The 14,053-nt window shown below is 45.8% G+C and overlaps 1 protein-coding gene across 1 annotated transcript; it reads left to right on the top strand.

Moving 5' to 3' along the window:
- Nucleotides 1–4,410: 4,410 nt before the first annotated feature.
- LOC123399743 (ubiquitin carboxyl-terminal hydrolase 2-like) lies at nt 4,411–9,496 on the top strand. Its single transcript, XM_045094129.1, has 3 exons — nt 4,411–4,642; nt 4,775–7,613; nt 8,726–9,496. The coding sequence occupies exons 2-3, from the start codon at nt 4,780–4,782 to the stop codon at nt 8,964–8,966; spliced, it is 3,075 nt and encodes a 1,024-aa protein (XP_044950064.1). The 5' UTR covers nt 4,411–4,642; nt 4,775–4,779; the 3' UTR covers nt 8,967–9,496.
- Nucleotides 9,497–14,053: the final 4,557 nt, after the last annotated feature.

The raw sequence follows: 14,053 nt of genomic DNA, 5'->3' as shown, positions 1-14,053 counted from the left end.
CGACTTGATGTCATCTTTCATAGGTTGAGCGAGAACTTCCTCTTGACGCAAACCCATGGAAACACACCTAACCCCACATAGAACTCCCACGAAGACCATGGGTTAGTACACCAAAGCGTTATGGACAGTGGTTACCATACCATGGGATCACTTGATCCTTCTTGGTACATCTTGTACGCTTTGTGTGTTGATCATCTTGATTTACTCTTTGTCTTAGTCTTGACAAACCTTGTGTCTTTATGACCATTCTTTGGATAATACCTTGAATACCACCTTGGTCATCGTATAAACTCCTTGAAACCAACAGATGGACTTCAAGAAGTGTCTATGGACAAATCCTTCGAATATAACTTAAGGCAACTATTAGTCCATGGGTTTGTCATCAAATACCAAAACCACATACGGAGAAATATGCTCTAACAGAAACTCAAATACATGTGTGGATACATAGACAACACACAGTCCCTAGTGAGCCTCTAGTTGACTAGCTCGTTGATCAAAGATGGTCAAGGTTTCTTGTCCATAGACAAGTGTTGTCACTTGATAACGGGATCACATCATTAGGAGAATGATGTGATGGACAAGACCCAAGCTGTGAGCGTAGCATATGATCGTGACAGTTTATTGCTACTATTTTCTGCATGTCAATGTATCTGTTCCTATCACCATGAGATCATGCAACTCCCTGACACCGGAGGAATACCTTGTGTGTATCAAACATCGCAACGTAACTGGGTGACTATAAAGGTGCTCTACAGGTATCTCCGAAGGTGTGTGTTGGGTTGGTGTGTGAATCAAGACTGGGATTTGTCACTCAGTGTGACGAAGAGGTATCTCAGGGCCCACTCGGTAATACAACATCACAACAAGCCTTGCAAGCAATGTGACTAAGGAGTTAGTCACGGGATCTTGTATTACCGAACGAGTAAAGAGACTTGCAGGCAACGAGATTGAACTAGGTATGGAGATACCGACGATCGAATCTCGGGCAAGTAACATATCGATGGACAAAGGGAACAACATACGTGATTAACTGAATCCTTGGCATAGAGGTTCAACCGATAAAGATCTTCATAGAATATGTAGGAGCCAATATGGGCATCCAGGTCCCACTATTGGTTATTGACCGGAGAGTGTCTCAGGTCATGTTTGCATAGTTACCGAACCCGCAAGGTGTGCACACTTAAGGTTCGGTAACGTTTCAGTATAGTTGAATTATTGATGTTGGTAACAGAAGGTTGTTTGGAGTCCCGGATGAGATCCTGAACGTCGCGAGGGTTTCCGGAATGGTCCGGAGACGAAGATTGATATATAGGAAGTATCCATTTGGCTTCTGGAAGGTTTTCGGGCATTACCGGTAAAGTACCGGGAATGACGAATGGGTTCCGGAGTTCTACCGAGAGGAGCCACCCACCAGAATAAAACGAAAGAGGCCCAAGGGTGGTGAACCAGCCCTTTGTGGGCTGGTGGCCAGCCCAAAGAGGCTATTTCGGCCAAGGGAGAAAGGGAGGAAGGGCCAAAACCGAATTGTGAAGGAGGACTCCTTCCAAGTTGTATTGGAGGAGGAGGACTCCCTCTCCTCTTGGTTCGGCCGAACCCTAGGGCCTTGCCCTAGGGCGCCACCCCTCCCCTCCCTCCTATATATAGTGGAGGTGAGAGAGGCTTTTGGCACCTCAAGCCAAAGGCGCAACCCTCCCTCCCTCCACCACTTCATGACACCCCGTAGCTATATCGGTACGGTACGGCGAAGCCCTCCGGAGTAGCGCCACCACCATCGCCACCACGTTGTCGTGCTGTCGGAGAATTCAGCTACCTCTTCGTCTCTCTTGCTGGATCAAGAAGGCGGAGATCGTCATCGAGATGTACGTGTGCTGAACGCGGAGGTGCCGTCCGTTCGGCACTAGATCGGGAAGGATCGTGATGAGATCGCGGGAAGGATCGTGGTCAGATCGCGGGACGGGCTGCGATTCGGATCGCGAAGATATTCCACTACATCAACCGCGTTATATACGCTTCCGCTTAGCGGTCTACAAGGGTATGGAGATGCACTATCCCCTCTCGTATATGGTCGTCACCATGGATAGATCTTATGTGCGCGCAGGAATTTTTTTGTTTCCCATATGATGTTCCCAAACAGGGGTAGCACTTAGTTATTACATTAACTTAATCATATGAACACACAAAAACAATAAGAATAAATACTGGGCTACCTTCCAACAAGCGCTTTTTAAGCCCTTTAGCCATGGGGCCGTGTAGCTACAACTTTCATTGGTGATTCTCTTACGTTGGGGGCGGTTGTCCTGCAGGTGCTACGAACCGTCGTCAACGGAGACTTCATCAACAATTTTGAATCGGCGGTGGCCACCACGTCGCCCCTCCCCGCGAGGGGGGTTGGGTGGGTGGGGTGGGGTGGAGGGAGGGAAGAATTGCGACCGATGGCGAGGATGTCTAGTTGTGACTGTCGGCGAGGGTGGTGGACAGGGGAGGACATCCAAGTGACAAAGATGGTGGTCGGGAGAACGTCGAGGCGACGACCATATGACGCCTATGCGTGTGCGCGTGCATGAGTCGGGATACGTGAAGTCAAGAGTGGGATGTGGAAGGAAGACCACACAAATCCGACGGCCAGAGGTAGCCCAACCGGACGGTGAAGAACCCCACCGATCGAATCCCGACACGTCGACCGATCCCTACCAGCTGTTGGGGAACGTCGCATGGGAAACAAAAAATTTCCTTCTTGGGCCTTCTTGGGCTGTCCCACCAGCCCACTAAGGGCTAGTGCGCCACCCCCAAGGCCTATGGGCTTCCCCGGGGTGGGTTGCCCCCTCCCCCCCCCCCCCCGGTGAACACCCGGAACCCATTCGTCATTCCCGGTACATTCTCGGTAACTCCGAAAACCTTCCGGTAATCAAATGAGGTCATCCTATATATCAATCTTCGTTTCCGGACCATTCCGGAAACCCTCGTGACGCCCGTGATCTCATCCGGGACTCCGAACAACATTCGGTAACCAACCATATAACTCAAATATGCATAAAACAACGTCGAACCTTAAGTGTGCAGACCCTGCGGGTTCGAGAACTATGTAGACATGACCCGAGAGACTCCTCGGTCAATATCCAATAGCGGGACCTGGATGCCCATATTGGATCCTACATATTCTACGAAGATCTTATCGTTTGAACCTCAGTGCCAAGGATTCATATAATCCCGTATGTCATTCCCTTTGTCCTTCGGTATGTTACTTGCCCGAGATTCGATCGTCAGTATCCGCATACATATTTCAATCTCGTTTACCGGCAAGTCTCTTTACTCGTTCCGTAATACAAGATCCCGCAACTTACACTAAGTCACATTGCTTGCAAGGCTTGTGTGTGATGTTGTATTACCGAGTGGGCCCCGAGATACCTCTCCGTCACACGGAGTGACAAATCCCAGTCTCGATCCATACTAACTCAACGAACACCTTTGGAGATACCTGTAGAGCATCTTTATAGTCACCCAGTTACGTTGCGACGTTTGATACACACAAAGCATTCCTCCGGTGTCAGTGAGTTATATGATCTCATGGTCATAGGAACAAATACTTGACACGCAGAAAACAGTAGCAACAAAATGACACGATCAATATGCTACGTCTATTAGTTTGGGTCTAGTCCATCACGTGATTCTCCTAATGACGTGATCCAGTTATCAAGCAACAACACCTTGTTCATAATCAGAAGACCCTGACTATCTTTGATCAACTGGCTAGCCAACTAGAGGCTTGCTAGGGACAGTGTTTTGTCTATGTATCCACACATGTATATAAGTCTTCATTCAATACAATTATAGCATGGATAATAAACGATTATCTTGATACAGGAATTATAATAATAACTATATTTATTATTGCCTCTAGGGCATAATTCCAACACCAACATCCTTTCTTGTAGGAGTAAGCAGTGGTGAATCTAAGGGGGTGCTTCAACAAGCTTGAGCCCCCCTTCAAAAATAGGAAAACAAAATTTACTAGTATTCATAATTAAAAAAATAACATTATTTAAATAAAAAACTACTTAATGCATTTTTCTTCACACTATTAACATTGAGCCCCCCTACATTTTTTTGCAAGATTCGCCAATGGGAGTAAGAGATATGTTCAACAACTATAAAATTGACCTAGGTATCGCCCTAAGTATTGCTCCATGCCTCCGTAGCGTATGTGTGTGGATTAATATAAGTCAAACGGATTAAGTTCCTCACAAAACAGTGATGGAAAAGATTATACTGACCATATACGGAGTAATTTCATAGTACTGTATTAGCAGTCGAAAAGACTACGAGTATTGTTCATACCCAACCGGCCAACTCGTATTCGTAGTCCCGTGGCACGCCTTCCTTTGTCCTCTTGGTGTCGCGCACCAGCGCCCCCCAATCCCCACCACCCAGTGCGACGCCGGCCCCCAAGTATCTCCGTGCCCTAGCCAGAGCTGCCGCCGCGCCGTAGCTTAGCTCCACTGCCGACGAAGCCTCCGCCCCCAACCAGCACGCCCTCCGCCTCCCCCGCGCGTCGCCCCCGCCGCCGCTCCCGTCCCCGCCCCGCCTCCTCGCCTCCCTGCTGCCCCAACTCCGTCCGCGATTTCGAGCATTGGTTTCTGAGGTATGACCATCCCGTCCTCCAGCGGTTACCGAACTCCACAAATTTCCCCATCTGGATCCGCCCCTGGCGACCGTGTAGCTGTCGGCTGGTCTCGTCCCTGGGCTTGATATTGGATCCATCCGTGTGTTTCAGGAGCGATGGGGAAGAAGGTGAAGGCCAAGGCGAAGAAGGCGCAGCAGCGGGAGCCACCGGCCGACGCTGGATCCGGCGACGAGGCGTCGCAGGACGTCGAGGAAGCGGCTGCGCCGGCCGGCGACTGGGAGCAGTGCGGCCACTACAGCCGTGACAGCCGCCACTTGGACAAGCTCCTCCGGGAGATCGTCTCTGCCAAGCATCTCGCGTCGTGTGAGCACTGCCGGGAGGAGGCCCCCCGGAAGAAAGGCGGCGGGGGTGGCAAGGACAAAGGCGGCAAGCAGCAGAAGAAGAAAGGCGCCGCCGCCAAGACGCAGGCCAAGGCCGACAAGAATGATGATTTCTGGGTCTGCTTGGACTGCGGCAGGCACTTCTGCGGCGGTGCCGTGTCGGATACCAAGCCATACGGCCATGCCAGAAGGCATGCCAAGCAGGACCGGCACTGGTGGGCTGCACGGTATGATAAACCAACCGTCGCGTATTGCTTGTCATGCGAAAATGAGGTGTCCATCGAGTTGCCCGTAGTGGAGGCAGTTGTAGCAGCGCCAGCCGTTGAGAAGGTGGTTCTTGGTGCGGTGGATAGCAATGCATTGGTTTTGGCTAATAGCCATGGTAATGTCATTAAAGGGCTGCCGAATCTTGGAAATACGTGTTTCTTCAATGCAGTGCTGCAGAGCCTCCTAGCGCTTGATAGGTTCCGCAGCAAGATGCTAGGACCAGATGTTCCAGCAGGAGCCATTGCTATGTCACTGAAGAAGCTGTTTGTGGAAACAAGTGCTTCAAATGATGCAGGAGGTGCACTGAGCCCAAAGAGCCTCTTCTCAAGTATTTGCTCAAAATACCCTCAGTTCAAAGGCTACCAGATGCAGGACAGTCATGAATTGCTCCGCTGTTTTCTTGATGGTTTAGGCACCGAGGAAACTGAAGCACGCAAGGCAGAGGAGGATGCTTCCAGTGCTGGGGTTCCTACAATTGTTGACTCCATCTTTGGGGGTCAGCTGTCTAGTACTGTGTCCAGCACAGAATGTGCGCACGGATCTGTTAAGCATGACCAATTCCTTGATCTCTCGCTACCAGTTCCATCAAAGAGACCTCCAGCCAAGAGTGTTTCATCACCACCAGCAAAGAGGACCAAGCAGTCCATACGAGATAGGAACAAAAATCGCAGATATGGAAAGATTCCTACCCGGGTGTCTCCTGCAATAGCGGAGAGCAGCAAAGAAAAAATTCAAACAGTTGCTGAAGGCAATGATTCCCAGATTCCAGGTTCAGAATTGGGACAGGTTGTCAGTGAGAAAGAAACCGAGCCGTCTGAGTGCAGTGAGTCATGTGCTTCTGTTCCCAACCAAGAACTGAAGACCGCTTGTAATGTGGAGGCTGACATATCCTGGTTAGATTATCTTGGTGACGCAGATGAAACAAAGTCTGAGATTCTTGATTCTGCATGTTCGACCGGAGCAGGGCAGATCTGGAACAGCAATGATGCCATACATGGTTCGTTTAACAGTGGAGATGATGCCTTGCCCAAAGAGCAGGCCTTGATTTCTGAGCACTCAAGCGAGAAAATTGTTGATGATGCAACTTGTTTACCAACTGTGATCTTGCTTCCTTACAAAGAAATTGAAACCACTGCTGAAGAAATATATGAAACTGCAGAAAGCTCACAGCATCCAATAGTTTTTGGTCCTCATCCAGCTGATTATCTAGCAGCAGAAAATAATGCACAGCCGTTATATGGTGGAGATGGGGAGCAAGATGACTGTTTTGGTATCGGTGATATGTTTGGTGAGACTGAAGTAACTTCTGATGTTAAGAAAGAAACTGGCACAACTGGAGATATTGATGTGATGGCTTGGAGTAGCAATAGTGCTGATGATGAAGTGGACGATAGTAATGCTCCCGTATCAGTCGAGGGCTGCTTGTCGTTGTATACTGAGCCAGAGCTGCTATCTGAATCTTGGCATTGCGAGCATTGTTCTATCGCTGTTGCACAGCCAAACACCAATGAATTAAAAGAGGGTGAGGAGACGGCAGCTAGTGCCAATGACAGAAAGGACAGTGCGGAGATGATGGCAAGTGGCGATGAAAAACAAGACGATGGTAAGGTCCCGAGCTGCAGCAAAGAGGAGGACATTGATCAGATTATGACAACTGATGGTTGCTCTGTCAATGTAAATCGTGACATGTGTTGTAACGAAGGGGTTTGTGCAAATCCTCCTTTAGTTGATGCTGAAAATACCTCTGGTAATTCTCCAGACGCTGACACTACTGAACAGCCAGGCAGTAAAACATACCACCAGGAGTGTAGGGATTTGAACAGCTCAGCAGTGGAATTTACATCTTCCAGTAAGCAATCACATGAGTTTGCGCAGCATAACAATAGTCATAATGTGGATGTAGCTGCTGAAGAAACAAGTGCGCCAGTGAGTTGTGGTGATAATGACTCGGCCTCTTGCAGTACTACTAGCAACAAAAAGGTTGAATCTGGTGGTGCCAATGCTGAAGAAGTCGTGACTAGTAGCCTTCCACCTGAGACGCAAAGCATCTTACCGAGCGCCAAAGATGATGAAGATGGCTTCACAAGGAATATCGGAAGGAGGAAGAGAATGAAGATGGTTGTCAAGGCACACAAAGGACAAGATAACCAAAATAAACAGAAAGAGGATGAAACAAAGGTTTTCAGAGCTGCAATGAGAAGAATTCTTATCAGCAAGGCACCACCTGTATTGACGATTACCTTGAACAGATTCAGCCACGACTCTCATGGTCGGTTCAAGAAACTGAAAGGGCATGTGCGCTTTAAGGAGACGCTCGATATACGACCGTACATGGACCCAAGGTACTGATTTTTCTAACTCAGTGGAATTTGCCAAGAAATAAAATCAACCCAACAGTTCTGCTTACCTGCAGCTGTAGTTCCTAGTAGCCACAAGGGGGCAGGGAAATGCCCTTTTGTTCCTGGGTATACACCCGATATGCAAAAAAATAATAAAAAATAATAAAGAAGTAAATTTTCACGAATAAAAAACAACGTTGACTTCAGTGCGAAAAACCAAAATGTATTGCTATATACAAGTACAATGGAAGGTAAAGTTTATCTCAAAACATTTTCATAAATTTTTAACTTCTAATTTAATTACTATTTTTTTCCATATAGGGTGTATATACACCCAGGAACCAAACGTTCCTGTCCAGCACCACTGTCCATGGCTTGCTAAAGTAGTAATTGCATGTAGGATTTCGCCACAATGATATGAGAAGATAAAGTTTGACACTATTCCTTTCCCCACTTGTTCACTTTCGTGGATCTTTCTTTAATAATAATAGAACAGAGTGCTCTTGTTTTAATCGTTGATATGTTTCTTGTCAGCATAGAGAACTGAAATGATAAATAATTAAATATTATATAATGACGATTCATGGGCTGTAAAATCCTACAACATTCTCTGCAGATATTTTTCCTACAAATTGTTTGCAATCTTATTCTCTGGTTCAAGTCTGCCATGTCCATATCCTTAAAGAAAGATGAATGCATGAAATCTTTTCATAATCAACGTGAATCTGCAGGTTACATATTTGATTTAGATTTGAAGGCATATGCAGTAAGCTGTGTTGGCTGCTCACCAGTTTGTGTCTACATTAAGGGGCTCAAACTGGGTTTTAGGATGATATTTTTTAGCATATACAGTATATAACAAGTATTGTTCTAGTTGATCTAATTTGTTATCCTGTTTACACACTTGTACAAGTTTAGGTGCCTAGATGTGCAATTCTCAAGTTTAGTATGCTTAAATGTGTTATTCTCAAGTTTCGAACCCAAGTGACATGCTTGCATAAGTTTAGGGGCCTATTGTGCGCCTTTCATGTCTGTGATTTATGGACAGAGAGTCAATTACAGACTTTAAATTGGCTTGTACTGTGAAAATTAACTGTTTTCCTTAATATATGCAGATCCAAGGATAATGACATCACCGCTTATCGGCTGGTAGCTGTTGTCGAGCACATGGGAAGCATGACAGGAGGGCATTATGTCGCATACGTAAGATCCGGCAAGATTGGGGGTCGGCAGCAGCAGAGCCGCGCCTCCAAGTCTTGGTTTTATGCGAGCGATTCACACGTCAGAGAAACCTCTCTGGAGGAGGTTCTCAACTGCGAGGCTTACATCCTTTTCTACGAGAGGGTGGCTGGGTAAGATAATATGTGTCTGGTGACCTACTCATTGACCAGTGAGTAGTTAGGGACAAGATCAGTGTCGAGCAAGAGGTGAGAAACATCTTTTTGGGATGCTGCTATGACCGTTTCAGTATGAAAGTCTTTTTTGCAAGCGGGCTTGGACAGCCAATCTGTTTATGCTGCCTACAGTCAATCATTCTTTGGGGGTTTTCTTTTGGAAGGGGAGTGAAAATTGTTATTTGAAATCGGCAAACGGTTTTTTGCAAGCGGGCTTGGACAGCCAATCTGTTTATGCTGCCTACAGTCAATCATTCTTTGGGGGTTTTCTTTTGGAAGGGGAGTGAAAATTGTTATTTGAAATCGGCAAACGGTTCATGCAGAGCTCCACAAGGTCGTCGTCGTTTGGTGGATCATAGACTGGTACATGTTTTTGATATATGTCAAGTGCGCCCCTAAATTTTGCGTGATGGGGGCGTATATACACCATATATTGTAACATGTTGTAGCTCCATGTTGAGGTAGAAATGACATGTTGTTTACTACCCTAAATTTTACAATGTATCACATGATATACTCTTTTGTGAACGTTCAAGAGACATGCCTACAATCCCTAAAAATTGCAAATTCCGAATTCGGAATTAAATTGCAATTTTTAGAGTATTGTAGGCATTCACAAAAGAAAAATCATATTGTTTTGAGACATTTAAATTTGATTTTTGAAACATGGTATATCTTCCCTGTTGCCTGGGATTAAGAAGGGAACACAGCACTTGGTTGAGAGGCGTTTCTGATTCGTCGGCATGTGGCTGGCCTCAGTTCTGTTGATTGCTCATCGCTCTTGGTAGTTCTTGGGGTGCCCGTTGACGGACGCCGTCTGTGCCGAGCAACCTAGGGGTGAACGGGAACGGCGCGCCGTTGCTGGCCGTCTCCAACTTCAGTCTGACTACTACTCCATGTACAGTTGCCGCTCGCTCATCCATGTACTAGGGACCTCCCCTTCTCTAAACGAGCACACAAGTTATCTACCATGGCCGTCCATGAAGACTACACAGACTGTGACCCCAAAGGAGCTCTTTTTTTCCTTTTCTTTTTGTAATGCTACATAATAGCCTGATTTTCGCAATGGTGAACAAGAAGACACTTCTCCAAATGCCACGAGTAGCAAGTAATCAAGTAGGGGAACCGCAAGGCAGCCCAACTGAGAAAACTACTCAACATATGAATCCCTAATTTAATTGATTCAGAAACGGTTACAGTAAAGGCAACTAGAACTGCTGTCAGGTACAGGTACTAGAGGAACCATCCAAGAGTTCCCTGGTACTCCCTACATAAAATAAATATAAGAGCAAGAGTTCCCTGGTACTCCCTCCATAAAATAAATATAAAAGCGTTTAGATCACGAACGATCTAAAACATCCGTCTGATTCCTCCAGAATTCAGCCATGTCGACCGGGCGCCACGCGTCTTCATGGGCCACGGTGCGTAGTCTCTTATCTCCAACGTGAATGCGAGTGGCTTGTTCCTTCTCTTCCCTACCAGCGATGGAGCAAGATCCCCTTTCTATCTATCATCTCCTACCTTCGTCTCGATGCACCGCCCGTCCACCACTTCGCCATTACCCTTATCGGAGCAAGTTGTTCATATCTCTGCCATCAGCCCTCATCAAAGCAAGATGCCTGCAACACCCGACTGCGATCTGCATGCTCCAGCACCCGCGTCAACCTGCAGTTCTCAGCACGGTCGTGCTGCTGCCGGTGTTGAGAAACGCGACGGTGCCGCCGGTGAGCGCCTGGTGTTGCAGAGCATACCGATGTAGCGTCGTCGGCGCCACAGGAGCACCCGGTGTTGCGGAGAGGTCGCGTCCGAGGGGATTCTCCCTAAAGCTCTTGGGAGCACCACCAGAGCTGTAATGGAGATTCGTCGGTGCTGCGATGGTGACTGCGACGAGTGGCCGACGGAGGTGATGAGGTGATGTTGCGTTGAAGCTGTTGGAATGCCTCCGGTGTTGCAATGGAGCAGCGCCGGGCAGCCGGAAGCATAGTCGGGGTTGCAATGGAGCCTCGCCAGAGTTGCAATGAAGCTACGCCGAGGCTGCAATGAAGTTCACCGGATGTCGTCGACGCTGCGTTGGAGCTATGGTCGCGTCACACCGTGCTGCGGTGGAGCAGCATCCGTTTGCGTTGAAGCTGGTTTGCTTCCGTGGGATTGCTGCATGGAACGACCCCATAGCGATGGCTGGGCAGGCGAATGATTTCTCGAGGAATCATCCGGCTGATTCGTAGCACCGGCCTTAAATCACTAAAGTAGTGATCTATACACTTTTATATTTATTTATGATGGAAGTATCTTTTTTCTTCACGTTGTTGCATTTCTGTTTCGATGGAAACAGAAGAAAGGCCAGGATGGAAATAATTGGACTAATAGCTAAAAAGGCAAAATAGAACTAACTCCTATGAAGTATTTTTCTTTAACCATCCCATGTGCTCGTAGGACCCCAGGCCTTTCGGCTGCCGCCGTCCGCCGGTCGCCGCACGGGTCTTCCAGCCCCTCACCGCTTCCTTCCCGCGTCTCTCCTTCGACTTCATCCCCGACATCTTTGACTACACCCTCAACGACTCTCACTTCGGCCTCTCGCTCCTAAGTGGGCCGTCGCCCAAGGGAGAGAGCAAGGTCACGGATGCGGCGACGTTGCATGGCCTTAGAGAGAGCAAAGCGTGGGCCCTGGGAGGGAATCTCTTATTTGCCGCTCTTTGCGGCAGGGAGTCGGCAAACACATAGGAAAGGGGACGCGAGGGATTTTAATGGGCTGGCCCCATTAGCGCCTTTCACTGATTTCGGTTTTGGGAACCTTCTAGAGGTTCCAGTCGGCTTTTTCCGGTTTTAGGAAAATTCTAGAAGGTTTCCTGAACCATTTTTTCTCTTTTCTTCATTCTTTTCTGTTTTTTTTTTCTATTTTTGTTTCAAAAAATGTTCTGAATTTTTCAAAAATTATAGATATTCATTTTTTTTCAAATACAAAACATGTTTTTTCTAAATGTTCTAAATTTTAAATAGTTGTTCTTTTAAAAACATTCATAACTTCAAAAAATGTTTGGAATTTTCAATAAATGTTAGGTTTTTTAAGAAAATGTTTGGTATTTTCAAAAAATGTTTGGTATTTTCAAAAACTTTTTGAAATATCAAAATTTTATTCAATTTTTAAACTAACTTCGTGTTCAAAAATTGTTCTTGCTTTTAAAAAAGGAAAAGCTCGTGTTCAAGCGACTGATCTTTGCTCGTACTTCCGCTGTATGTTACACTCGCCACGTGTCTTGATTAGGCCCCCACACACGGCATAACTCCTTAATCCTTATCTTTCTAGAACAGTGGCCACTAAAGCGTTCTGTACCTAGTCCTATTCCTGCAACTGGCCACTTGTTTCAGAAAGCAAATTATAACAAATCGTATGCTGCAGACCGAACTAGAAGGTAACTCCATTGATGGTGGCCTCCATGATCATGGCGAAGCGACCAGAGTGGTTGGGTCTGAGTGGTGTACATCAATCCCAACCAGGTACTCGGAGGGAAGAGCCTTCACAACGTCTCGTCCACGCGTTGTGCGTCCACCTCGTCGGAGTGAAGGATTAACGAGGCGACCTGGTTGGAGGTCCAGCGCTCGTCGGTGACGCGAACGGGTGGTGCCCCTTCTCCCTCTGCATCGTTTGACGGAGTTCTAGGTAAACGACAACTGTTATTTTCTTGCAACATCCTCCTTACTGCAAGAATATTTCCTATAACAGTAGTTATATTTCATAATTATTCTGCTGAAAAAAAACTACAACATAAGCTTTGTTGCAAAAAAAGTTGCAATAATATCTATGTTGCAAAAATTCTGAAACATGAACTCTGTTGCAAACGTCCGATCGATAGATGTTTTCGCAATGCGATCTTTGTTGCAGAAAATATTCTATAAGAAACTCTCTTGTAAATAAAATTCTATAAATGTTTTTGCAACACGATCTTTGTTTCTGAAACATAGGCCTTGCTCAGAAAAAAAATGGTTCCACAATAGCGCAACAAGGCTCGTGTTGCAAAGTGCCGCTCGCTGAAAGAAGGTTGGACGGTTGGTGAGCTCACCATCCTAGGGCTATTAAGGCAGCGAATGTTTTCTAAACATTACCTGGCAGACGCGTAGCAGCCCCCTTTAAAAAATGTTTCAAATAAAAAGAAATGTCATTTTTCAAACTTGTTCATAAATTCAAAAAATGTTCTGTATTTTTAAAAATTGTTCTTCAAATTTTAAAAATGTTTTTTTGCTTTTCCAAAAAATGTTCTAAAGTTCATATAGTTGCCATTTTTAAAAACTATTCATAACTTCAAAAAATGTTTGGTATTTCAAAAAAATGATCGGTATTTTAATAAAATGTTTGGTATTTTAAAAAAAGTATGGTATATCAAAATTTTATTCAATTTTTAAACTAATTTCATGTTTGAAAATTATTATTTATTTTCAAAAAACGTTCTTCATTTAAAAAAATCAAATTTCAAAAAGTTGTCATTTTTCAAACTTTGTTTATAAATTCAGAAAATATTCTGGAATTTCAAAAAATGTTTTAGGTTTTCAAATTTTTTCTTCAAATACAAAAATGTTTTTGCTTCAAATTCAAAACGAAAAGAAAAAAAAAGAAAAAAAAGAGCCAAAAAGGAAAAAAACAAGAAATGGAAAAAACAGATTTTTTTTATTAATTATCAGATTTTTGTGAGACAAAATAAAAGGCTGGCCGGCCGAGTCGATGCGACCCCTGTACGTGCGAGAACTCTCTGCAGCAAAGAGCGGCAGGTAGGAGCTCCCCCTGGGAGATGGAGAGAAAAGTACAAGCAAACGGCGGCCGGCGCGTTCCTTAATTAGTGGGCCTCGTGATACAATTAGCAACAACAATGCCGTTAAGCTTGCCATGCTTTGCACCATAGCCGTTGGCGTTGCCATTTCCAGCTCCCCCTCCATGCAGCACGACGCGTCCATTTGTTGTGTATATAAGCATGCGCGCACGAGATCTCCCCGAAATCTTCCGAAAGATCCACGAGATCTCACGAACCCACACGAGGATCTATCGCTAGATCGTTCACC

Source organism: Hordeum vulgare, chromosome 5H (genome assembly GCF_904849725.1).
Source record: "Hordeum vulgare subsp. vulgare chromosome 5H, MorexV3_pseudomolecules_assembly, whole genome shotgun sequence".
In the NCBI taxonomy this organism is placed as follows: domain Eukaryota; kingdom Viridiplantae; phylum Streptophyta; class Magnoliopsida; order Poales; family Poaceae; genus Hordeum; species Hordeum vulgare.
Note: the sequence above shows the minus strand (reverse complement) of the source record. Positions and strands in the feature narration are given on the sequence as shown.

Bases quoted from the DNA above. Each gene is read 5' to 3' on its own strand.
- LOC123399743 (XM_045094129.1), top strand. From the start codon at position 4,780: ATGGGGAAGAAGGTGAAGGCCAAGGCGAAGAAGGCGCAGCAGCGGGAG. The intron at 7,614-8,725 runs GTACTGATTTTT...TAATATATGCAG, and splicing joins CGACCGTACATGGACCCAAG to ATCCAAGGATAATGACATCA.